The sequence below is a fragment of the Anguilla rostrata genome, chromosome 16 (genome assembly GCF_018555375.3).
Source record: "Anguilla rostrata isolate EN2019 chromosome 16, ASM1855537v3, whole genome shotgun sequence".
Lineage (NCBI taxonomy): Eukaryota > Metazoa > Chordata > Actinopteri > Anguilliformes > Anguillidae > Anguilla > Anguilla rostrata.
The window spans coordinates 1149697-1177563 of NC_057948.1; the positions used below are offsets into that span (position 1 = coordinate 1149697).

The 27867-nt window shown below is 43.1% G+C and overlaps 1 protein-coding gene across 20 annotated transcripts in view; it reads left to right on the top strand.

The window, feature by feature from the left end:
- The window catches only part of LOC135242401 (NACHT, LRR and PYD domains-containing protein 12-like), a 505695-nt gene that overhangs the window by 20740 nt on the left and 457088 nt on the right, over positions 1–27867 (top strand). For all 20 annotated transcript variants that reach the window (XM_064313446.1, XM_064313447.1, XM_064313451.1 and 17 more), the window contains exon 4: positions 6931–7104. In XM_064313446.1, coding sequence (XP_064169516.1) covers positions 6931–7104 — 174 coding nt within the window. The remainder of the gene's footprint in view (positions 1–6930; positions 7105–27867) is intronic.

The window sequence follows — 27867 nt, forward strand, 5'->3', positions numbered from 1 at the left end:
TAAAAAGCTGGAACCAGACCAGTGTTCAGCACTGGCCTTTGTGTTACTGATGTCAGAGGAGATCCTGGATGAGTTTGACTTGAAGACCTACAACACATCAGCAGCAGGTCATCAGAGACTGCTACCAGTAATCAGGAACTGCAGGAAGGCCATGTGAGTATTATGTTATTAATAATGTAGATGATTGACCACATATTTTCCCACTTTCAATTTCTAGTGAGAATAAAGTGCAATAAAGGCAAGTGAAAATTTGGTTTAAAAAAAAAAAAGATTTCTGAATCAAGATGTTTTAACTAGTGCCCTCATTTGATGTTTTGTATCCAGAACATAAGAAGCATCAAATGCAAAACCTCATCACTTTTCATATATTTAATTTAATTTACTATTACTATTTACTAATTTAATACATTTACTAATTATTTGCAAAGATAGCAACTGTGAAATAAATATGGAGTTTATTGATGGGCAGAGTAATGTGATCAGAAATCAGAAATCAGAAATCAGAATCGGGTTTATTGCCAAGTAGGTTTACACATACAAGGAATTTGTTTTGGTCAGGTGGTGCGTAACAGTGAACATAAAATAAGATAAATAGAGTAAGAAAAAAAAAAAAAAAAAAAAAAAAAAAAAACATGAACAATAGTGCAGTAAAACACATAACAGACATACCATAACATTACATAACATAAACATAGTGCAAAACAATAACAATAGTGCAAGGGGATAAAGTGGTTTTAGGTACAGGTGCTGTCTGTTGGTGTCCGTGGGGGTCAGGATAACAGTACAGTGACAGTGGCATCAGTGGGGGTCCCGGGCCTTGTTGATAAGGCCAGCTGCAGTCGGGAAAAAACTGTTCTTATGACGTGGTTTTGGTCCTGATGGACCGCAGCCTCCTGCCGGAGGGGAGTGTTTGCAAGAGTTTGTGTCCAGGGTGGGAGGGGTCGGCCACAATCTTTCCTGCCCGCCTCAGGGCCCTGGAGGTGTGCAGGTCCTGGAGGGATGGCAGATTGCAGCCAATCACCCTCTCAGCGGCGCGAATGATACGCTGCAGTCTGCCCTTGTCCTTGGCAGTGGCAGCAGCGTACCAGATGGTGATGGAGGAGGTGAGGATGGACTCAATGATGGCAGTGTAGAAGTGCACCATCATTGTCATTGGCAGGTTGAACTTCTTCAGCTGCCGCAGGAAGTACATCCTCTGCTGAGCCTTCTTGGTGAGGGAGGTGATGTTCAGCTCCCACTTGAGGTCCTGGGTGATGATGGTGCCCAGGAAGCAGAAGGACTCCACAGTGTCGACTGGGGAGTCATGCAGGTGTGATGGGGCGGGTGGGGCTGCGTTCCTTCTGAAGTCCACTACCATCTCTACTGTCTTTAGGGCGTTGAGCTCCAGGTTGTTATGGCTGCACCAGGACACCAGATGTTCAATCTCTCTCCTGTAGGCAGACTCATCCCCACCAGAGATGAGTCCAATGAGAGTGGTGTCGTCTGCAAACTTCAGGAGCTTGACTGACTGATGACTGGAGGTGCAGCTATTGGTATACAGGGAGAAGAGTAGAGGAGAAAGGACGCAGCCTTGAGGGGAGCCGGTGCTGATGGTCCGGGAGTCGGAGACGTGTTTCCCCAGCTTCACGTGCTGCTTCCTGTCAGACAGGAAGTCGGTGATCCACCTGCAGGTGCAGTCAGGCACGTGCAGCTGGGAGAGCTTGTCCTGTAGTAGAGCCGGGATGATGGTATTGAAGGCGGAGCTGAAGTCCACAAACAGGATCCTGACATAGGTTCCTGCAGTGTCCAGGTGCTGGCGGATGAAGTGGAGGGCCATGTTTACAGCATCGTCCACAGACCTGTTGGCTCTGTATGCGAACTGCAGGGGGTCCAGGAGTGGGTCCGTGATGGTTTTGAGGTGGGACAGTACAAGGCGCTCAAAAGACTTCATTACCACAGAGGTCAGGGCGACGGGTCTGTAGTCATTGAGTCCTGCGGTCCTTGTTTTTTTAGGGACGGGGATAATGGTAGAGGTCTTGAAGCAGGTTGGTACGTGGCATGTCTCCAGTGAGGTGTTAAAAATGTCTGTGAACACCGGAGACAGCTGATCGGCACAGTGCTTCAGGGTGGAGGGAGAGACAGAGTCTGGTCCAGCTGCTTTGCGGGGGTTCTGTCTCTTGAATAGTCTGTTAACGTCCCTCTCCAGGAGGGAGAGAGTCGTCATTGTGATAGGGGAGGGGGAGGGGGCCTCTGAGGTGGGTGATTGTAGAGAGGCCCGGGCTCCTGCTGAGATGGGGGAGGAGGAGCTGGTGGTCTGGAGCTGGTGAATGGGTTCACGGGGGATGGTGTCAGGACTGTCCCATTGTCTTTCAAATCGGCAGTAAAACTCATTCAGGTCGTTGGCCAGGCGCAAGTCATTAGTGGAGTGGGGGGCTTTCGGTTTGTAGTTGGTGATCTGTCTGAGGCCCTTCCAGACAGAGGCCGAGTTGTTTTCTGAGAACTGCTGTTGGAGTTTCTCAGAGTACAGTCGTTTAGCATCTCTCACCGCCTTGCTAAACCTGTATTTAGACTCTTTATGATGGATCAACCTTTGTCAGAAAGTACAATTCAAGCAGATTAAAATGAAGAGAAGCTATATTAAGTTACAGTATTATGAAAAGGGTCCCTGTTTTGGTGACAGCACAGGCACAAACACACCTGGGTGCGAGTGGAATCGCTTGTCTCGCGTCTCGCAAATAAAATATTTTTCACTTTCACCAGGTTTGTCAGTTTTATGGTCTGTGGTTAATCTGGTTGTGTCAACATGGGTTTGTTGATGCAGTCGGGGATGTGTCAATAGAAACATTCGGCACTGTGTTAGTTTGGTGTTGAATAATGCGTTTGCAGTCAAACCAACCCATACCAGGTTTTAACTCGTGCTATTTTGGCATTATAACTGTGCCACACATGTGAATCCATAAACACATAACACAGATACAAGAAATATTTTGTTTATTTCTGTTTAACTATTTTAAAGAAAAGTTGTATTGTTACTCAGTCCAATGCTGGCTATTTAGGCAGTGGAGTTAATTGTGTAAACTACTTGAATGAGACAGGTGGGAGACTGGCTTTACACCCCTCAGATAGTGTTTACAATGAGCCCAGAACGGACTGGAAACTGGAAACATTTTAATCATGTGTTTGGCTGGGCTGGGTCAATGATTGAGTGGGTTTTTGGAATGTTGAAAATGCATTTTAGAATTTTGGATGGATTGGGTGGTACATCACTGTACAGCCCTCAGAAAGTCAGTACAGTGTGCTGTGTTCTACACTACATAGCCATACACCATGGGTGTGACATAGACCTCACAGAGGACACATCACAGGATTTTCATACAGACAGAAGCAGAGTCGCATGTGATAATCGCTACAGAGATTTCAGAACACAGAGTGCATGAGAGAGCAGGGACTGGTTGGCTGAGGAGCCATTTCACGAGTGAGTGTATAATTAACCCCTGTCAAAGGGGTTAATTTGTGAAATGGTTGTGACTAGGAATTAAGAATGTGTAGTTCACTTTGCAAATTAAAAAAAAAATGTTTGAAAATAATGTGGTAAACAAATGTAAAACGGAGTTATGATCATTATTGTGTATGAAATATTTGAAACTTTTGGTTTTGTTTCTGTTCTGTTTTGTTTTTGTATAGCCTAAACCTAGTAGTGAAAGGGTTGCCTATTAGAATACGTTATGTAATAAGGGTAGGTATAATAAGCTAAAGCTTCAGCCTATACCTTTTCGGTCAATATTTTTTGTTTTCCTTTTAATTTAATTTAATTTAATTTAATGCCTTATTGTTATTTATTTATTTCTATGTGCATTCTTTTTGGAAAATTGTTAATAAGGACCGAAATAAATTACTACTACTACTACTACTACTACATTCATCTTATCAAGTGCGTGTCTGAAATGAATGACACTTAGTTGAACTAAATAATTTTTTTGTTTATTTTAAATAGTAGTATGAAACAAAAATTGACAGCAAAGAAACAAAAAAGCTCTAGTAATTTCAAACTAAATGCTATCTTCTTTCCTGTCTTCTGGTGCATAAGCGCTATGCCTGCCTAGCTGAAACAGTAGCAGCAGCAGCAGGATGGAGAGGCCGACTGGAGGCTGTCTCTGCCAGCTGCCTCCTGCCCCTGGCCAGTCTGGGAATATTCTCCCTGCGGAACTGTTCATGGGAATGGAACCTTTTATTATATCTTTTAAAACTGGCATATGAACATAAAATAAACTGTTTTTGATTAAATATTAACAAAATAATGAATGTAAACTATTCAGTTTCATCTTCATTGGTTTGTAGAGGTCCTCATAATTTGTTGTAATTGTTATAAGTTGGGCAGAGAAAATTCTCCCCGTAGAATAACCAGCACGGTGAGGTATATCCATGTAAGAAATAGGATTTATTTCTGCAGAAAGAGTCCGGAAACTATACACAACAAGATGGATAAGCCTGAACTGGAGAAAGCAGGGGCAGTCCCTGCTTTCATAAGCAAAAAGTGTTTTAACAATAACATACATAATTCTACATCCGATTGGCACAGACAACAAGATGGATAAGTCCGGTCCCTGCTTTCATGATTGGTACATGATTAATACATATGCATATTGTAAGATTTAACAAAGTAAATGTTTGGCTGTGTCTAGTCATATAGCATGAATACTGAATAAGCACACAGTGACCTCTTAGTCTTCAGTGTTACATAAACAAGCTTTATATCAGATATAATAGTTTGATTTTTATCGATCGGTTGCTTTCAGAGTCCTGGGCAGCATGGCATCATAGCCAGTTTCTCCCTGGCAGGATGGCAGGGGGGAGGATAAGGAGGAAGGCCAAGCTCACCAGTTTGAACTTATAGAAATCCAGAGAGACAGAGAGAAAGAAAAAAAAGACATGCACATAGACACACACACACACACACACATATATGCAAAATTTTTAAATTCTTGTCCTTGGGAGGTTCGGTGCCTGGAGACGGAGGGGCCCTGCTGCAAGGCCTAGGAATTTCGTGTTGTACAGACTTCTAGTTATGCTAGAGAAAACTCTCCTCCCTTCAGTAGAGATGATCACAACACGCTTGCTCTTCAGCCATGGTGACATTAGCATTTGGCTGTGTTTCCTAAAGGGAAAGAAATGGGGTGATCTGATTGGCAATAATGAAACCAAACCCAACCACACCCACAGAACCATTTATTCTTATTGAACCTCTTTTATAACTGTGCCGCAGTTGCGCTAGTGCCTGGAGTCAAGAAAGGACTGAAATACCAAAATTCACCAGCGCCTTGCATTGCTGCTAGTGTTTGACAGTTGTGCCTTGACTGAGAAAATGGGGCCCAATTTAAACATCTAATTTAATAACACAGGCTCAACTACACAAACAAAAACAAAATTAGACAGTCCTGGAAATTAAGTAAAAGATAATCATGAAAGAAACGAATGAAAGACAAAACAAAACCAAGGCTTGTCTCTCCCACATTAAAACTGATCAAGGCCAAAGACGCACAGCTGAGAAGAAAGACAAAGCTGAGACACAAGAACAAAGGCTCATGTCTGCTTAACAAGCCAGCATTTTATAGCCTGTATTCTATCAACATTTGTCCTTAACTTGGACTTGGACTAGTAAATGCACTTCATACCTTTTCTTCACAAACTCAGTTTGGTGAATTAATTCAAGTTATTGCTGTAATTGCCAAACTGTTTGTGAAGAAAAAACATTCCTTGCTTTTAATTGTAAGTTTTAATTATAAGAACAAATGTTGTTTGAATCCCTGCCATGTGTTTGAAAGAGGGGGGTTCCCCTTCTCTTCCTGGTCTATGCATAATTAATTACTGATTAGAAGAGAACAAAGGAGAGACTTATCTATACCCCTTTTTATATTTTACTTTTAAGCCACTTGATAGGATAACACTTCTTTTGAATGTCATGATTAAAATTATGTTAAGTTTGGTTTGGGAGGGATATGTTTGGTTATGAATTAAATGTTTGTGTTTCTATGTTGGGTGACTAGGGCAGGCAGTAAATGTACCATCTGTAAAGGCCAGTGGTACCACCCTGGTCTCTGCTTTATTCTCTTATAGGCTGACCCAGAATCTCCAGCATAGTGCCTGTAGATAGAGTGCAAATAGGAAGGTAGAGGAATCGTAGGATATAATGGGTGCCAGAGTGAGGTCTTCTCAGGGAACTGTTAAATTAGCCTCTAAACCCAGCGCCTGTTCTTGAGGTAATTCTGAGGCTTGTCTCAGGCTAAAGCCACAACTGTACAGGGATTCTGAAGTTTCCTAGAGCCCAGAACAGGCTGAATCATGTCTCATTGGGCTCTGCCATCAAATATATCACAATCGCAACAAAATAAACTCAATGGTATCATTAACAGGTGTTCCCACAGACCTTTGGAATACCTTGTTTCTCTACCTGTCATATGTAATACCAGAAGACCGGAGGCACAGCTGGTTATATGTGAACAGATCACTTCCTTGTCTTTCTGCTTCTAAAGTGAATCTACTATTAACTGTATTTTAGATTGCAATGATGTGGGTAGTTTGTCACAGAAAATCAAAACTAAAGAAACAAACTCACTGTCCTCTCTGGAAGATGTGTGTTATTATTTTGCAAGGTAGATGAGCCCTTTGCTCCAATTCAGAGAACTTACAGTATAAGAAAAGGGGACATTTGGGTCAGAATTACATCTGTAGAACAGTCAGGGTTCAGCCCAGCAGGATGTTTAATTTTCAGGTCCAAAATACTGCAGTTGGAGAGTGTAGCACAGACAACTTCCTCAGAGCATCATCAACCTTAAAATCCTCACTTTCACTCCTCATTACTGAACACTATAATTGGCACATTTCCCATATTAGATACATGCTTCATGTATACCTAATATAATAATACTATAATATATTAACTCTTCTTTGCAGACTGAACAACTGTGAACTCACACAGAAGTGCTGTAATATTGTGGCCTCAGCTCTCCAGTCATCAAACTCACCCCTGAGAGATCTGGAGCTCAGGTACAATAACCTGGGAGATTCAGGAGTGAAGCTGCTCTGTGCTGGACTGAGGAGTCCAAACTGCAAACTACGGAGACTGGGGTGAGTAGTGCTGTGTATTGTGTGATCTTAACTAAATAGTATGGTTCTATCTCATAAAAAACATGTTTTCAACGTAAAAAAATGCCAATTTACTAAAAAGTATTGATATCAAAATGACGCCAAGTTACGATACTACAAACAATATAGGCTATCTTGCCTCACCGAAATGACATAAGATGTATCTCAAAGCAATGCTACCCAATATTTCCTCAGTTCTTTCAAGTCACTTGGCCCTGTGTATAAGCATGCACTACATGGACAGGCCAAACATATGTGTGGATGGCTCTCTCACAGTCAAGATTGATTGAATAGGTGTGTGTATGTTCAATTTGTATTGGTATGTAGGCCTATGTATTTCGCTGCCCAGGCTTTCTGTTGCGTGAATGATAGTATGTTTCTTGGTACAAGTGTGTTTGTGAATGTGAATGTAAGATGCTGCCAGGGAAATGTCCCCATGCGGATAAAGAAGTTCTCTATGTATGTATGTACAATATGTGTTTTACATGCAGTATTTATTGTACGTAGCAAATATACAATAACTTGCACATGTACTCAAATTCAGTTCAGAAGCAAGTATAAACATGTTTTCTGGAGAAATGTGATTCCTGTCGTTGCTCAGCAGCAGTTTTGTACATTAATGAATTTATACATTAATTTCAATGTACAATGTTCAATGTGTTCCATGAGGCAATTCGAAATATTTGTCTCTTTGATCTGACAGAAAGTGTGCATGACATTGTGAAATGGTAAGATTAGAAAACACAGGGCCAAGTGACTTGAAAGAACTGAGAAAATATTGGGTAGCATTGCTTTGAGATACATCTTATGTCATTTCGGTGAGGCAAGATAGCCTATATTGTTTGTAGTATCGTAACTTGCCGTCATTTTGATATCAATACTTTTTAGTAACTTGGCATTTTTGTACGTTGAAAACGTGTTTTTTTTATGAGATATCAGTTCTTTTTGCAAAGCGTTTTATTATGAGAGTGAGAAATGCGACCCTGTAAAAAACGGGTGTGGATTATGGCTATCGTTGTGTGAATTTGTACAGTCTGATGAGCGTGTACCGTTCAGCAGTTTCGGTTTGCTGTGAAACAGTGTCTGTGAGAAAGGATGCAGTGGCATAAGCGTAAACGAATGAGAAACGCAGATTAAATATGGCCAGTTTATGTACTCACGGATTTGACGTCCATGCAACGAGCCTTGACTGACAAAAGAATCAGCAAGTCAGTAGAATTATAACTCCCTAGGTCGCAACTTGTGTAGCCTTCTGTCCTGCTCCGTTGTCTGTTATTTCGTGGAGATGCACTATTAGTGTTTGTAAGGTTTATCCTTCTGTCCTGCTCCGTTGTCTGTTATTTCGTGGAGATGCACTTTTAGTGTTTGTAAGGTTTATAAGGCATTTTGATAGGCTTATCTGCAGGTAGGAATCCTCTTCGCTGTTTTGCTAAAGTAGAACCGGAAAACATGATAGTGCAGAATAGGAGCAGACGCATATGTCCCAGCAGGCTTTGCATATGAGAAAATGACAACAGTGTGAGAGAAATTAGGATGAAATTACGAAATTCCGTAGTTGAAACAATATGTTTTTAGCAGAGTGGGCATGTAGGTGAAGGTTGACATGATCACGGAGTATAGTGCGAAGTAAATGGAGTGACCATGAGCGAGCTTATATTCCTTATCGAATGGTATATATAACAGTCGCTGTATAACATTAACTGTGGAAGTGGAGGTTTAAGTAACAAGTGAAATCCATTGCATTGCTGTGTTTTTTTCATGTTCAGTGCTAGTAGTTATAACTATGAGTGAATCATGATTTTAAATGTAAATGTTTTAATGGGGAGTTGCAGAATGTACACGTAATTGTTTGTATGTGGCTAGATAGAGAACAGGGCAAGGTAACATGAATGTAGAAACGTGGCGTTTGCTGATAAGAAGGTTTTGTACGGTGGCCAAGTGAAGAAATGTAGTTGGTAGAAATGGCACAGCGGTGAACTGGTGTAACTTTGTAATAAAAGGAATACATTTGCCGTCATGAAATGCATATGGGTGGCCATGAGTGAGTTTTGGTAAAGCAAATATAAGGGTAAGAAAACGTTATTAGTGAGGGTAAAAGCAGGTTAAAGAAACGTGTTTGTAGCTGGGCTTGAACCTACCATCCCGTGTTCCCAAGACTGTAACCTTACCCACTAGGTCACAAGCAGATTAGCTATTAAACTTCGAAATGTTTCAGCGTAAGAAGGAATGGGTATTTTGCCTGTGTGTGCGAGTTTTTGATTGGGTGGTCAACTGGTGTAACTTTTTTAATAAAAGGAATACATTTGCCGTCATGAAATGCATATGGGTGGCCGTGAGCGAGTTTTGGTAAAGAAAATGTAAAAGCGTAAGAGAACGTTAATGTGAAAGAGGAAAGTATCTGAGGTTTACCAGTCTGCCACTTTGTTAGGGGCAGCACCATGACATATGCAATGCGTGAAAGATAATTAGCAAACCTGTCCGTGGTTTTAAAGAAGAACACAAGCGAGTAAGCGCAGAAGAGCTCCAGTTGAATCCATATGGCTTTGCAATATTTTAGCCGGTGAACAATTGAACGTGCAGACGGAACGTCATAATACTGTGGTGCAAAAGCAATAATTGAGAAATAGTAGGCAATTATTAGTGAAGGTAAATGCAGGTTAAAGGAGTAACATGGTGGTTGAACGTGACACTTCTCAGTTGTCTTTAGGCAAGAACAAAACAAATGTGCATATTTTTTTTTTATTATTCAGTCATTTCAATGTACTTTAAAACGTGTTTTTCTAAGCCTAAATTTCCCGCTATAAAAGTTCACCCGAACGGTCTGGGCGTGGTAATGAGAACTGTCAGTTATGTTAACTGTCAGTCAGCTATGATTGACAGACCGTGGCCCGTTACCATAGCTACCCCCATGCTACGTGCTGTTTTTGGGAGACTTTTCACAAGCTAGCTAGCTTAGTAGTATATGAAGTACCGATAGATAGCTAAGGTAAAGACGTTGACTTGTATCCAATTATAATTTTTGCTGTCAAGTTAAGATGAGAGCACAACTATGACATCCTCATAAAAGCAAACTAGCTAGCTAACGTTATCGATAACATTGCGTTATGAAAGCGAACTACCTAGCTAGCTAACGTTAGCTAGCTAGCTAAATTAATATAACCAGAAATAATCTAATAGTCCTTAAAAGTCACTCTAATGTAAGTGAACCTAACGTTAGTCAAATATGTGCATTGTCTTGCCTGTAAGCCAGCCGCGCAAACTATGGGTCTGGAGTTATCCATGGGTTTACGGGGCGTGGGAAAGGGGAGTGGTGTGGGAGTACTCTGTTCGTGACGGACCAAGTTGACAACTTTGTCAACCGTTTGAAAATAGGACGGTAAATTTAAAACGCATATTTCTCCAAAAATGCAGAACGGACATATTTAATACTGTACTCATTGTGTTTCTTCAATGCCTCGTGTGCAAGTAGCACATAAAAACGAGAAAGTGTGAAAATCACCATGGTACTCCTTTAAAGAAAGGCGCTCTAAGGTGGGTTTGAACCTTAGACCTTGTGTTCTCAAGACTGTAACCTTACCCACTACGCCACAGGCGGACTAGCTGTTTGTACTGTCAATGTTTCAGAGTAAGAAGGTATGGATATTTTGCGTGTGTATGCGAGTTTTCCATTGGGTCGTGTAGGTGAAGATTTGGCGGTGTCGATAAAATGTCCAATGGGGAGACATGTTATTAGTGGGATAGGCGGCAGGAAAAATAAGAATAAGAAGAAGAAGAAGAAGGAGAAAACGCAAAATCCCCTTAGTTTGGGGCTTTATTGTGTGGACATGTGAAGTTGTTTACGAAATCTGTCTGTTGAAATGGGGTCAGAATGTACGGGCTGAGTGTCTGTGGCTGTTGTGGTTATTTCTGTGGGGAACCCTGAAAAGTGCCAAACTCTCGGTGCTGTATAGGTATGGGGGCATGCCCCCGCCAAGGCGTAACTTGGCGGGATGGCATACCTGCCATCCCAATTCAGTGAAATATTAAAACCCTCTTTCTCTCTCAGTTTACTCCTCTGTCCACCCGGATTTCTTTGCCCATATATACCTTACTCCTCGATCACAACAAGCAAATAAAAGCAGGATAAAACCTTTTGAGGGTTGCCAGGTTTGTGGTTCCTGAGCAGACTGTAAGGTTTCATTGGAGTCTGTAGTATCAGGTCACAGGTGATGACTGGATTCTGAATGTCTGATTGACATGGTAAAAGATTGACCGCCTGTATAGTACAATGTTTCAGGTCTGTCACACATTGCAGTCTTCATCCATCTCCATTATTCACTACCTGCTATGAACTCTAATGAAATCCATACATTTACCCCACTCTCTTTCACACACTGACCTTTTGATGAAGGTGAGTTTTACTCCTTCATCACACTTCATCACACACCTGTGTGTGCTGCAGGATTGTGGTGTTTCTGAAAGGATTGTGAATAAAATGGTATTTTATTCTACTGATAAAGCCGGGCATTAACTATTGGCCGGCAGGGTATGTGTGTACATCTTGGGGGGAGAGTGTCCATCTGAACAACATGTGAGCTGCTGTTTAGATGCAGTGTTACATCGTTTAGTTTAGTCAATTTTTTGTGCAGTTTATATTACTCCACAAGGTCTCCCAAACATGTTGATAAGGGGTTTTAAAAGACAAACATGACTTAATATATCAGGCTTGTATTATCATTGTTATTATCATTGTATCAAGTGTCCGCGAATAAAATGAATGGATGGATTATAGGGCAAGGACACACAGAACATAGGTGCAATGTGTGGAATTTTCAGAAGACAACACGTTTTTAATAATCTAGTGTCTACCAGCAGTAAAAGTTAGTGGCAATAATCAGTTGTGGTGTTCTCATACAGCCAGTAGATGGCGATGCAGTGTAATTCCAGTTTCTGCCGTAGTTCAGTGGTACTCACTAATTTTCTTAGGAGAGCCACTTATGAGTAAAACCATTACTCCAAGAGCCACAGAGATTGCAGGTATAACTCAGATGTTTTTTTATCATCACTCTCAAGATATTTACCATCTTTGTGTATGTTTAAAAAAATACAGTACCATGCTTTCCATCCTTTCATCTCTTTTTATTCTCAATTCATAATTGCATTGCATTATTAAAAGGTATAATACTTGTGTGTGAGTGTGTAAGGCTGGGAGTGGAACTCATCTTATGTATGTATGTACATATGCAATTATACATAAGCATTATCAACATGAAATTTAAAAAAGTTCACAAAAATGTATATATTGGCCTACTAATAGAGATGAAAAACTTATTTTTCTCTGTTATATTTGTGTCAATATGTTGAGGCTCTCATGTGTTTTATCTGTCCCTTGACTTTCTCCATGCAAAACTTGTAGTTAGTGGTTGCAATCCTAGTCAAACAATCAAGATGCACATCTGTAAGCCTACTTCTATCTTTTCTTTTGACAATGCTCATTATAGAAAATGTTGCCTCGCATAAGTTCTCACAAAAAAGCTCATTACCTTCTGCACACAGAGCTTTAAATGTGGATAATCTGAGGCTGGGACCATGCTCCAGAAATGAGCAACGCCTGATCTGAGCTCAGTTTTCAGTACATCGTTGACCTGCAGCTCAAGAATCTCACTCTGTATTACAGCAAGGTCTGGACAAAAGGTTTTTCAGAGCAGGTGTAAGGCTTGACAATGGCACATTAAAAGGGTTCTCAATGAATTTGAAAAGCTCCCTATATCCCACAACATCTTGAAATCTCCTTTCAAATTCATTTCTTATTTCCTCTCATATGCCTACAAATTCATCATAGTCAAAATGTTGCAGTAGATCAGGGTTAGCAGTTGTGCAGGGTCTTAGATTGGAAAAGTGAAGAAATTCTCTGTCAGGTATGAAGAGAGTGGTGATCTTGTGCTGGAAAGCAGTGACTGCTCTTAGCATGTTACCTGGGTGCTTCCCTTTTCCTTGGAGTTGGAGGTTAAGGGAATTCAGCTGGGATCTGATGTCAGTGAGGAGTGTCAGCTGTAATATCCAGTGTGGGTCCTCAAGCTTTGGCTCAGCCCTCCCCTTGCTTGCATGAAAATCAGGGATGTGAGGAAGTTGAGTACAGAATCGTTCAGTTAGTTGTGCATCACCAGATCCCCGTACTCTGCCTCGTATTCCTCCAGAAGTGCACGGAATTCCCGGTGATTAAATGCCCTGGCCTCGATAAAGTTGATGACTCGCACAACAAGCTGCATCACATTCTTTAGCTCTTGGTTTTTAAGTTTTGACACCAGTGCCTCCTGATGAATTATACAATGAAAGGAGACAAACTTGGGAATGCTGTCTTCCATCAGTCCGATAAGTCCCTTCTCTCCTTCCCTCTCATGCTTGGAGCTCCGTCAGTGCACACCGACACAAGTTATGACCAGTCGATTTGTTTCTCTGCAAAAAAGTTCATCAGTGCTTGAAAATCGTCCTCCACTCTGGTCTGTCCATGAAGTGGAAACAGATATAACAGCTCCTCCCGAAATTTGTTCTTTTGAATAAAGCAAACCCACACACACAATTGCGCCATGTCGCTTATATCTGTGCTCTCATCTAGTGCAATGCTGTAACATGGTGTCGCTGCAAGATCTGCAATTCGCTGTTCCTGGATATCTTTCCCAATAAACTCAATCCTCCTCATCAATGTCGAATCTGAAAGCTGCAATGCACGTATTTGCTTTATTAGGGGCCAAGCACCGAAGGTGCAGGGAACCTATTGTAATCGTTAGTATTATTATTATTTCTGCAATGCGAGTCTATGGCAGCCCATAGAACCCATTGGTGGTTTTTTATGAAATTTGGCACATTGATAGAGGACAGTCCAATGTTTGCAGGCGTCAAATTTGGGGTCAATCCAGCCAACTCTGTAGCGCCACCAACAGGCCAAACTTCAAGGTACATTATTGCTTATAACTTTTTAACCGTTTGTCCTAGAGTTGTGCGGATTGTTTCCCCTGAATCCCTGGGTCATGCCGATTCCAATGCACTCATTGCCGTTAAAACGCGTCATTATAGATTTTCCGCCATTTTGAATTATTCAAAAAAACTACTTTTGCGAACTAGTCCTAGAGCGTTGATCCGATCACCACCAAATTCGGTAGGCATGATCTACAGATGGTGCTGACCAAAAGTTATTCACAGAATTTTGATAAAGCAATTTATTTGGCCACAATGAGCCAATTAATATTGAGAAGGGCGTGGTTTGTAATATGAAGGTGTGTAAATTCTGAACGGATTGACCTAACACCACAAAACTTCACAGTCATATTAGGAGACATAAGGGGAGTCCATCCCTCCATTTTAGGCCGGATCAAACAAAATGGTGGCGCTAGAGAGCTCATTTCCTGTTTTGGCCTAACCGCTAGGCCGATGTTTTCGAAACTTGGCACACATATATTGGAGCACTCTATATGGACAGGGAGGAACTATGACGCTGATTGGCCAAGATGAGGCGATGTCATGAGCAAAAAGGTGTTTTTCTTAGATAACTTTGAACAAGCGTATCTCCGTCCCCATTTGAGCTACAGTCATGTAATTTTGCACATATGTGCAACTCGTCAAGGGTAACAAGTTTCTAATTAGGACCCATAAGCCCCGCCAATTGGATCGTCCTCAAATTAGACATTTTTGAAAAATGCTTCAAATGCGTTCTGCCATAGAAGTAGACTTTTTCATGTCATTAAACATTACCGACAGCAGATGGCGGCATTTAGCTATAAAACGGTTACTTTTCACAAAGAAGTGGTTCAAGGGTATTAGAAATCCGAGTAGACACGGATACCCTTGGTGGATTTTTATGAAAATTGCCATGTTGATAAAGGACCGTCCAATGTATCCAGGCGTCAAATTTCGTGTCAATACATCCAACTCCGTAGCACCACCAACAGGCCAAACCTTCAAGTGACAACCTTCAAGTAGCTGGCCAGCTGTCAAAGCTTGGATGCATATTATAATACTTAGGTTATATCACTGGTATTGTTTCATACAACCTCTATCTGGCATAACTAAAATGAGAAAAATACAACTTTTCGGTACCTATAGGCATGTTGCAAAAACGCAATGTTAACTTTTGCTAAGATTTATTAATGAGCAATGAGTATACCTATTGATTGATAATAACCACATAAATAATGATTACATTTATTTATTGTCATACCACTGAAAATACATACAATTGACAACATGAATAGCATTTCCAATAATAAATGTGATACAACTGAAGGTGCTAAAAACAATGGTTTCAGTAAATGCAATGACACATATTAAGGTGATTTCCAAAGAAATTGTCAAACCAGCAATGAAATTCTGGATAAAATAATACAAACATAACAACAGTATGATTACATTAGGAATAAAGTGTGAACAGGACTATGAGAACATTTCAGTCAACTTGGGAAAAAAATATCTTGCTTGACAAGCCGAGTCAAAATGAAAAGGGGATGGAATTTCCTTCCTAAGGAGTACAAATGTCTATAATACTCAAGAGGTCAGTATGGTCAAATGAGGTTCTTTGGGTTGTAAAGTCACATAAGACTTGCTGTCTGTCAGCAGAGATGGAGGAGGAGCCTTCCAACACACCCTGTGGCAGGACTGGAGGTCGCACATGAGTGCTGTAGCCTAGGTACTAGCAACAGTTAATAAAGGCCCTCCAGACAACCAGGGGCCTCTGCACGTTAGGCAGCAGACAACCTGGGGCCTCTGTAGGTCAGGCAGCAGGCAGTGGACAACCAGGGGCCTCTGCAGGTCAGGTAGCAGGCTGTGGACAACCAGGGGCCTATGCAGGTCAGGCAGCAGGCAGCGGACAACCAGGGGCCTCTGCAGGTCAGGCAGCAGGCAGTGGACAACCAGGGGCCTCTGCAGGTCAGGCAGCACACAGTGGACAACCAGGGTTCTCTGCAGGTCAGGCAGCAGGCAGCAGGAAGGTAGGGACCTCCAAGCCCAAGGATTGCACCAGCAGGTTTTGGTGTGGTGAGCTGGGAATCTCAAAGTACCCAGGTGGTGCTTGCAGGTCAGGCCATGTAGTGTCAGGGGCTTGCAGGCTGCAGGTGGCGCTGGCAAAAATGACTACAACCAGGGAGGGATCTCCAGTCAACCAAATGGGAACACTGGATCAGACCGTGTTTAGTCTGGGTTCCAGAGCGGTGCTGGTGAGTTGGCCATACATGACATAGGGGCCTTCAGGAATCTTGGTGATGCTGCCAGGACAGGCACTGCTGAGCAGAACACCTCCAGGCCTAAAGTGATCACAGGCCGAACTGGTAGTGCTGAGGTAGGGGCCACAGGTTTGTGCTGGTGAGTTTGTCAGCGATGAGCCAAGATCTCCTAATTTTCATGGGGGCAGGCACATGCAGAGGTGGGCTCTGGGTTCCCGAGACAATGTAGGTCCAAGTAGCCATTGTGCACTGTGCTCATCTTGTGTCCTAGGGCTGTGATCTTCCACAAATTAAACTGTTTTGACAAATGCTTCAAATGCTTTCTGCCATGGAAGTCTATTGCGGCCCCTATAACCGACTGGTCGATTTTTACAAAACTTTGCAGAATGGTTGTGCCGTTCTCCCTGCGACGGACTGGTGTCGTCTTCAGGGGATCCTCCGGCTGCTTGTCGGCCAGGCGCCCCATTCGTGCTTGGCCCCGCCATTGCTGCTCGCAGCTATATTTAGGGGCCAAGCACCGAAGGTGCAGGGCACCTATTGTAATCGTTAGTATTATTAGGGGCCAAGCACCGAAGGTGCAGGGCACCTATTGTAATCGTTAGTATTATTATTATTTCTGCAATGCAAGTCTATGGCAGCCCATAGAACCCATTGGTAACTTTTTATGAAATTTGGCACATTGATCAAGGATAGGCCAATGTATCCAGGCATCGAATTTGGGGTCAATCCATCGAACTCTGTAGCGCCACCAACAGGCCAAACTTCAAGGTACATTTTTGCTTATAACTTTTGAACCGTTTGTCCTAGAGTTGTGCGGATTGTTTCCACTGAATCCTTGGGTCATGCCAATTCCAATGCACCCATTGCCGTTAAAACGCGTCATAACAGATTTCCCGCCATTTTGAATTATTCTAAAAACCTACTTTTGCGAACTAGTCCTGGGGCGTTGATCCGATCACCACCAAATTCGGTAGGCATGATCTACAGATGGTGCTGATCAAAAGTTATTCACAGAATTTTGATCAAGCAAATTATATGGACACAATGAACCAATGAAAATTGAGGAGGGCGTGGCTTGTAACATGAAGGTCTGTAAATTCTGAATGGTGTCACCTAACACCATGAAACTTGGTAGGCCCATCAGCAGCCATGAGTGGAGGCTAACCCTCCATTTTCGGCCCGATCAAGCCAAGTGGTGGCGCTAGAGAGCTCATTATCTGTTTAGGGCTAACCGCTAGGCTGATGTTTTCGAAACTCGGCACACATACATTGGGGCACTCTATGTGGACAGGGAGCAAATATGAAGCCGATTGGCCAAAAGGTGGCGCTGTCATGAGCAAAAAGGTGTTCTTCTTAGATAATTTTGAACAAGCGTATCTCCGTCCCCATTTGAGCTACAGCCATGAAATTTTGCACATATGTGCAACTCGTCAAGGGTAACAAGTTTCTAATTAGGACCCATAAGCCCCGCCCATTAGATTTTCCGCAAATTAGACATCTTTTGGCCTAGAGCTGTGATCTTCCACAAATTAAACTTTTCTGACAAACGCTTCAGTTGCTTTCTGCCATGGAAGTCTATGGCGGCCCCTTCAACCGACTGGTCGGTTTTTACAAAACTTTGCAGAATGGCTGTGCCGCTCTCCCTGCGACGGACTGGTGTTGTCTTCAGGGGATCCTCCGGTTGCTTGTCGGCCAGGCGCCCCATTCGTGCTTGGCCCCGCCATTGCTGCTCGCAGCTATATTTATTATTATTATTATTATTTCTGCAATGCGAGTCTATGGCAGCCCATAGAACCCATTGGTGGATTTTTGTGAAATTTGGCACATTGATAAAGGACAGTCCAATCTATCCAGGCCTCGAATTTGGGGTCAATCCAGCCAACTCTGTAGCGCCACCAACAGGCCAAACTTCAAGGTACATTATTGCTTATAACTTTTGAACCGTTTGTCCTAAGGTTGTGCGGATTATTTCTCCTGAATCCTTGGGTCATGCCGATTACAATGCACCCATTTCCGTTAAAACGCGTCATAATAGATTTCCCGCCATTTTGAATAATTTAAAAAACCTACTTTTGCAAACTAGTCCTAGGGCGTTGATCCCATCACCACCAAATTTGGCACGTATGGTCTACAGATGGTGCTGACCAAAAGCTACTCACACAATTTTGATAAAGCAATTGATTTGGCCACAATGAGCCAATGAATATTGAGGAGGGCGTGGCTTGTAACATGAAGGTCTGTAAATTCTGAACGGTTCTTCCGAACACCATGAAACTTGGTAGGCATATCAGTTGACATATGTGGAGGCTGCACCTACATTTTCGGCCCGATTAAACCAAGTGGTGGCGCTAGAGAGCTCATTTTCTGTTTAGGCATAACCGCTAGGCCGATGTTTTCGAAACTCGGCAAACATATATAGGGGCACTCTATGTGGACAGGGAGGACATATGATGCCGATTGGCCAAGAGGTGGCGCTGTCATGAGCACAAAGGTGTTTTACATCATTTTGAACAGGCATATCTCCGTCCTCATTTGAGCTACAGTCATGAAATTTTGCACATATGTGCAACTCGTCAAGGGTAACAAGTTTCCAATTAGGACCCATAAGTCCCGCCCATTAGATCTTCTGCAAATTAGACATTTTGTGTCCTAGAGCTGTGATCTTCCACAAATTAAACTTTTTTGACAAATGCTTCAATTGCTTTCTGCCATGGAAGTCTACGGCGGCCCGTATAACCGACTGGTCTGTTTTTACAAAACTTTGCAGAATGGTTGTGCCGTTCTCCCTGCGATGGACTGGTGTCGTCTTCAGGGGATCCTCCGGTTGCTTGTCGGCCAGGCGCCCCATTCGTGCTTGGCCCCGCCATTGCTGCTCGCAGCTATATTTATTTCTGCAATGCGAGTCTATGGCAGCCCATAGAACCCATTGGTAACTTTTTATGAAATTTGGCACATTGATCAAGGATAGGCCAATGTATCCAGGCATCGAATTTGGGGTCAATCCATCGAACTCTGTAGCGCCACCAACAGGCCAAACTTCAAGGTACATTTTTGCTTATAACTTTTGAACCATTTGTCCTAGAGTTGTGCGGATTGTTTCCACTGAATCCTTGGGTCAAGCCGATTCCAATGCACCCATTGCCGTTAAAACGCGTCATAACAGATTTCCCGCCATTTTGAATTATTCTAAAAACCTACTTTTGCGAACTAGTCCTAGGGCCTTCATTCGATCACCACCAAATTCGGTACGTATGATCTACAGATGGTGCTGACCAAAAGTTATTCACAGAATTTTGATAAAGCAATGTAAATGGCCACAATGAGCCAATGAAAATTGAGGAGGGCGTGGCTTGTAACATGAAGGTCTGTAAATTCTGAACGGTTTCTCCGATCACCACGAAACTTAGTAGGCACATCAGCAGCCATGAGAGGAGGCTAACCCTCCATTTTCGGCCCGATCAAGCAAAGTGGTGGCGCTAGAGAGCTCATTTTCTGTTTAGGTATAACCGCTAAGCCGATGTTTTCGAAACTCGGCACACATATATTGGGGAACTCTATATGGACAGTGAGTAAAAATGACGCCGATTTGCCAAAAGGTGGCCCTGTCATGAGCAAAAAAGTGTTTTTCTTAGGTAATTTTGAACAAGCATATCTCCGTCCTTATTTGAGCCACAGTCATGAAATTTTGCACATATGTGCAACTCCTTAAGGGTAACAAGTTTCTAATTAGTACCCATAAGCCCCGCCCATTAGATTTCCCGCAAATTAGACATCTTTTGTCCTACAGCTGTGATCTTCCACAAATTAAACTGTTTTGACAAATGCTTCAAATGCTTTCTGCCATGGTAGTCTATTGCGGCCCCTATAACCTACTGGTTGGTTTTTACAAAACTTTGCAGAACGGTGGAGGGTTGTGCCGTTCTCCCTGCGACGGACTGGTGTCGTCTTCAGGGGATCCTCCGGTTGCTTGTCGGCCAGGCGCCCCATTCGTGCTTGGCCCCGCCATTGCTGCTCGCAGCTATATTTAGGGGCCAAGCACCGAAGGTGCAGGGCACCTATTGTAATCGTTAGTATTATTATTATTTCTGCAATGCAAGTCTATGGCAGCCCATAGAACCCATTGGTAACTTTTTATGAAATTTGGCACATTGATCAAGGATAGGCCAATGTATCCAGGCATCGAATTTGGGGTCAATCCATCGAACTCTGTAGCGCCACCAACAGGCCAAACTTCAAGGTACATTTTTGCTTATAACTTTTGAACCATTTGTCCTAGAGTTGTGCGGATTGTTTCCACTGAATCCTTGGGTCAAGCCGATTCCAATGCACCCATTGCCGTTAAAACGCGTCATAACAGATTTCCCGCCATTTTGAATTATTCTAAAAACCTACTTTTGCGAACTAGTCCTAGGGCCTTCATCCGATCACCACCAAATTCGGTACGTATGATCTACAGATGGTGCTGACCAAAAGTTATTCACAGAATTTTGATTAAGCAATTTATATGGCCACAATGAGCCAATGAAAATTGAAGAGGGCGTGGCCTGTAACATGAAGGTGTGTAAATTCTGAACGGTTTCACCGAACACCATGAAACTTGGTAGGCACATCAGCAGCGATGAGAGGAGGCTAACCATCCATTTTCGGCTCGATCAAACAAAGTGGTGGCGCTAGAGAGCTCATTTTATGTTTAGGCATAACCGCTGGGCCGATGTTTTCGAAACTCGGCACACATATATTGGGGCGCGCTATATGGACCGGGAGGAAATATGAAGCCGATTGGCCAAGAGGTGGCGCTGTCATGAGCAAAAAGGTGTTTTTCTTAGATAATTTTGAACAAGCATATCTCCGTCCCCATTTGAGCTACAGTCATGAAATTTTGCACATATGTGCAACTCATCAAGGGTAACAAGTTTCCAATTAGGACCCATAAGCCCCGCCCATTAGATTTTTCGCAAATTAGATATTTCTTGTCCTAGAGCTGTGATCTTCCACTAATTAAACTGTTTTGACAAATGCTTCAAATGCTTTCTGCCATGGAAGTCTACGGCGGCCCATATAACCGACTGGTCTGCTTTTACAAAACTTTGCAGAATGGTTGTGCCGTTCTCCCTGCGACGGACTGGTGTCGTCTTCAGGGGATCTTCCAGTTGCTTGTCGGCCAGGCGCCCCATTCGTGCTTGGCCCCGCCATTGCTGCTCGCAGCTATATTTAGGGGCCAAGCACCGAAGGTGCAGGGCACCTATTGTAATCGTTAGTATTATTATTATTATTATACTTTCTGCAATGGGAGTCTATGACAGTCCATAGAACCCATTGGTGGTTTTTTATGAAATTTGGCACATTAATAGAGGACAGTCCAATGTATCCAGGCATCAAATTTGGGGTCAATCCATCCAACTCTGTTGCGCCACCAACAGGCCAAACTTCAAGGTACATATTTGCTAATAACTTTTGAACCGTTTGTCCTAGAATTGTGGGGGTTCTTTCCCCCGAATCCTTGGGTCATGCCGATTCCAATTCACCCATTGCCGTTAAAACGGGTCATAATAGATTTTCCGCCATTTTGAATTATTCTAAAAACCTACTTTTGCGAACTAGTCCTAGGGCATTATTCCGATCTCCACCAAATTCGGACCATATGATCTACAGATCGTGATGACCAAAAGTTATTCACAGAATTTTGCTAAAGCTATTTATATGGACACAATGAGCCAATGAATATTGAGATGGGCGTGGCTTGTTACATGAAGGTGTGTAAATTCTGAACGGTATCACAGTAACACCATGAAACTTGGTTGGCATATCAGCAGCCATAAGTGGAGGCTAACCCTCCATTTTCGGCCCGATCAAGCAAAGTGGTGGCGCTAGAGAGCTCATTTTCTGTTTAGGCATAACCGCTAGGCCAATGTTTTCGAAACTCGGCACACATATATTGGGGCACTCTATATGGACAGGGAGGAAATATGATGCCGATTGGCCAAGAGGTGGCGCTGTCATGAGCAAAAAGGTGTTTTTCTTAGATAATTTTGAACAAGTATATCTCCGGCCCCATTTGAGTCATGAAATTTTGCACATATGGGCAACTTGTCAAGGGTAACAAGTTTCCAATAAGGACCCATAAGCCCCGCCCATTGGATCTTCCGCAAATTAGACATTTTTGAAAAATGCTTCAAATGCGTTCTGCCATAGAAGTCTAGACTTTTTAATGTCATTATACATTAACGACAGCAGATAGCGCCATTTAGCTATAAAACCGGTTGCTTTTCACAAGGAGATGGTTCAATGGTATTAGAAATCCGAGTAGACACAGATCCCCTTGGTGGATTTTTATGCAAATTGTTGTGTTGATAAAGGACAGTCCATTGTATCCAGGCATCACATTTGGGGTCAATCCATCCAACTCTGTAGTGCCACCAACAGGCCAAACTTAAAGGTACATTATTGCTTATAACTTCTGATTCGTTTGTCCTAGAGTTGTGATCTTCCGCAAATTTGACATTTTTGAAAAATGCTTCAAATGCTGTTTGCCATGGAAGTCTATGGCAGCCGCTATAACCGACTGGTCGGTTTTTACAAAACTTTGCAGAATGGTAGAGGGTTATGCCGTTCGCCCCGCGATGGACTGGTGTCTTGTGCAGGGTTTGTTCTGGTTGCTTGTCCTCTTGGTGCCCCTGTAGTGCTTGGCCCCTTCATTGCTGCTCGCAGCTATATTTATTATTATTATTTCTACCATGGGAGTCTATGGCAGCCCATAGAACGCATTGGTAACTTTTTATGAAATTTGGCACATTGATAGAGGACAGTCCAATGTTTCCAGGCCTCGAAATTGGGGTCAATCCAGCCAACTCTGTAGCGCCACCAACAGGCCAAACTTAAAGGTACATTATTGCTTATAACTTTTGAACCGTTAGAACTAGAGTTGTGGGGATTGTTTCCCCTGAATCCTTGGGTCAAGCCGATTCCAAAGCACACATTGCCGTTAAAACGCGTCATAATAAATTTTCCGCCATTTCTACTTTTTCAAAAAACCTACTTTTGCGAACTAGTCCTAGGGCGTTCATCCGATCACCACCAAAATTGGTACGTATGATCTACAGATTGTGCTGACCAAAAGTTATTCACAGAATTTTGATACAGCAATTTATTTGGCCACAATGAGCCAATGAATATTGAGAAGGGCGTGGTTTGTAATATGAAGGTGTGTAAATTCTGAACGGATTGACCTAACACCACAAAACTTCACAGTCATATTAGGAGACATAAGGGGAGTCCATACCTCCATTTTAGGCCGGATCAAACAAAATGGTGGCGCTAGAGAGCTCATTTCCTGTTTTGGCCTAACCGCTAGGCCGATGTTTTCGAAACTCGGCACACATATATTGGGGCACTCTATATGGACAGGGAGGAACTATGACGCCGATTGGCCAAGATGAGGCGATGTCATGAGCAAAAAGGTGTTTTTCTTAGATAACTTTGAACAAGCGTATCTCCGTCCCCATTTGAGCTACAGTCATGAAATTTTGCACATATGTGCAACTCGTCAAGGGTAACAAGTTTCTAATTAGGACCCATAAGCCCCGCCAATTGGATCGTCCTCAAATTAGACATTTTTGAAAAATGCTTCAAATGCGTTCTGCCATAGAAGTCGACTTTTTCATGTCATTAAACATTACCGACAGCAGATGGCGCCATTTAGCTATAAAACGGTTACTTTTCACAAAGAAGTGGTTCAAGGGTATTAGAAATCCGAGTAGACACGGATACCCTTGGTGGATTTTTATGAAAATTGCCATGTTGATAAAGGACCGTCCAATGTATCCAGGCGTCGAATTTCGTGTCAATACATCCAACTCCGTAGCACCACCAACAGGCCAAACCTTCAAGTGACAACCTTCAAGTAGCTGGCCAGCTGTCAAAGCTTGGATGCATATTATAATACTTAGGTTATATCACTGGTATTGTTTCATACAACCTCTATCTGGCATAACTAAAATGAGAAAAATACAACTTTTCGGTACCTATAGGCATGTTGCAAAAACGCAATGTTAACTTTTGCTAAGATTTATTAATGAGCAATGAGTATACCTATTGATTGATGATAACCACATAAATAATGATTACATTTATTTATTGTCATACCACTGAAAATACATACAATTGACAACATGAATAGCATTTCCAATAATAAATGTGATACAACTGAAGGTGCTAAAAACAATGGTTTCAGTAAATGCAATGACACATATTAAGGTGATTTCCAAAGAAATTGTCAAACCAGCAATGAAATTCTGGATAAAATAATACAAACATGACAACAGTATGATTACATTAGGAATAAAGTGTGAACAGGAATATGAGAACATTTCAGTCAACTTGGGGAAAAAAATATCTTGCTTGACAAGCCGAGTCAAAATGAAAAGGGGATGGAATTTCCTTCCTAAGGAGTACAAATGTCTATAATACTCAAGAGGTCAGTATGGTCAAATGAGGTTCTTTGGGTTGTAAAGTCACATAAGAGTTGCTGTCTGTCAGCAGAGATGGAGGAGGAGCCTTCCAACACACCCTGTGGCAGGACTGGAGGTCGCACATGAGTGCTGTAGCCTAGGTACTATCAACAGTTAATAAAGGCCCTCCAGACAACCAGGGGCCTCTGCACGTTAGGCAGCAGACAACCCGGGGCCTCTGTAGGTCAGGCAGCAGGCAGTGGACAACCAGGGGCCTCTGCAGGTCAGGCAGCAGGCAGCGGACAGCCAGGGGCCTCTGCAGGTCAGGCAGCAGGCTGTGGACAACCAGGGGCCTATGCAGGTCAGGCAGCAGGCAGTGGACAACCAGGGGCCTCTGCAGGTCAGGCAGCAGGCAGTGGACAACCAGGGGCCTCTGCAGGTCAGGCAGCAGGCAGTGGACAACCAGGGGCCTCTGCAGGTCAGGCAGCACGCAGTGGACAACCAGGGGCCTCTGCAGGTCAGGCAGCAGGCAGCAGGAAGGTAGAGACCTCCAAACCCAAGGATTGCACCAGCAGGTTTTGGTGTGGTGAGCTGGGAATCTCAAAGTACCCAGGTGGTGCTTGCAGGTCAGGCCATGTAGTGTCAGGGGCTTGCAGGCTGCAGGTGGCGCTGGCAAAAATGACTACAACCAGGGAGGGATCTCCAGTCAACCAAATGGGAACACTGGATCAGACCGTGTTTAGTCTGGGTTCCAGAGCGGTGCTGGTGAGTTGGCCATACATGACATAGGGGCCTTCAGGAATCTTGGTGATGCTGCCAGGACAGGCACTGCTGAGCAGAACACCTCCAGGCCTAAAGTGATCACAGGCCGAACTGGTAGTGCTGAGGTAGGGGCCACAGGTTTGTGCTGGTGAGTTTGTCAGCGATGAGCCAAGATCTCCTAATTTTCATGGGGGCAGGCACATGCAGAGGTGGGCTCTGGGTTCCCGAGACAATGTAGGTCCAAGTAGCCATTGTGCACTGTACTCATCTTGTGTCCTAGGGCTGTGATCTTCCACAAATTAAACTGTTTTGACAAATGCTTCAAATGCTTTCTGCTATGGAAGTCTATTGCGGCCCCTGTAACCGACTGGTCGGTTTTTACAAAACTTTGCAGAATGGTTATGCCGTTCTCCCTGCGATGGACTGGTGTCGTCTTCAGGGGATCTTCCGGTTGCTTGTCGGCCTGGCGCCCGATTCGTGCTTGGCCCCTTCATTGCTGCTCGCAGCTATATTTAGGGGCCAAGCACCGAAGGTGCAGGGCACCTATTGTAATCGTTAGTATTATTATTATTATTATTATTATTATTATTATTTCTGCAATGCGAGTCTATGGCAGCCCATAGAACCCATTGGTGGATTTTTGTGAAATTTGGCACATTGATAAAGGACAGTCCAATCTATCCAGGCCTCGAATTTGGGGTCAATCCAGCCAACTCTGTAGCGCCACCAACAGGCCAAACTTCAAGGTACATTATTGCTTATAACTTTTGAACCGTTTGTCCTAGAGTTGTGCGGATTGCTTCCGCTGAATCCTTGGGTCTTGCCGATTCCAATGCACCCATTGCCGTTAAAACGCGTCATAATAGATTTTCCGCCATTTTGAATAATTTAAAAAACCTACTTTTGTGAACTAGTCCTGGGGCGTTGATCCGATCACCACCAAATTCGGACCATATGATCTACAGATAGCCCTGACCAAAAGGAATTCACAGAATTTTGATAAAGCAATGTAAATGGCCACAATAAGCCAATGAAAATTGAGAAGGGCGTGGCTTGTAACATGAAGGTGTGTAAATTCTGAACGGTGTCACCTAACAGCATGAAACTTGGTAGGCACATCAGCAGCCATGAGTGGAGGCTAACCCTCCATTTTCGGCCCGATCAAACCAAGTGGTGGCGCTAGAGAGCTCATTATCTGTTTTGGGCTAACCGCTAGGCCGATGTTTTCGAAACTCGGCACACATACATTGGGGCACTCTATGTGGACAGGGAGCAAATATGAAGCCGATTGGCCAAAAGGTGGCGCTGTCATGAGCAAAAAGATGTTTTTCTTAGATAATTTTGAACAAGCGTATCTCCGTCCCCATTTGAGCTACAGCCATGCAATTTTGCACATATGTGCAACTCGTCAAGGGTAACAAGTTTCTAATTAGGACCCATAAGCCCCGCCCATTAGATTTTCCGCAAATTAGACATCTTTTGGCCTAGAGCTGTGATCTTCCACAAATTAAACTTTTCTGACAAACGCTTCAGTTGCTTTCTGCCATGGAAGTCTATGGCGGCCCCTTCAACCGACTGGTCGGTTTTTACAAAACTTTGCAGAATAGCTGTGCCGCTCTCCCTGCGACGGACTGGTGTCGTCTTCAGGGGATCCTCCGGTTGCTTGTCGGCCAGGCGCCCCATTCGTGCTTGGCCCCGCCATTGCTGCTCGCAGCTATATTTATTATTATTATTTCTACCATGGGAGTCTATGGCAGCCCATAGAACGCATTGGTAACTTTTTATGAAATTTGGCACATTGATAGAGGACAGTCCAATGTTTCCAGGCCTCGAAATTGGGGTCAATCCAGCCAACTCTGTAGCGCCACCAACAGGCCAAACTTAAAGGTACATTATTGCTTATAACTTTTGAACCGTTAGAACTAGAGTTGTGGGGATTGTTTCCCCTGAATCCTTGGGTCAAGCCGATTCCAAAGCACACATTGCCGTTAAAACGCGTCATAATAAATTTTCCGCCATTTCTACTTTTTCAAAAAACCTACTTTTGCGGACTAGTCCTAGGGCGTTCATCCGATCACCACCAAAATTGGTACGTATGATCTACAGATTGTGCTGACCAAAAGTTATTCACAGAATTTTGATACAGCAATTTATTTGGCCACAATGAGCCAATGAATATTGAGAAGGGCGTGGTTTGTAATATGAAGGTGTGTAAATTCTGAACGGATTGACCTAACACCACAAAACTTCACAGTCATATTAGGAGACATAAGGGGAGTCCATACCTCCATTTTAGGCCGGATCAAACAAAATGGTGGCGCTAGAGAGCTCATTTCCTGTTTTGG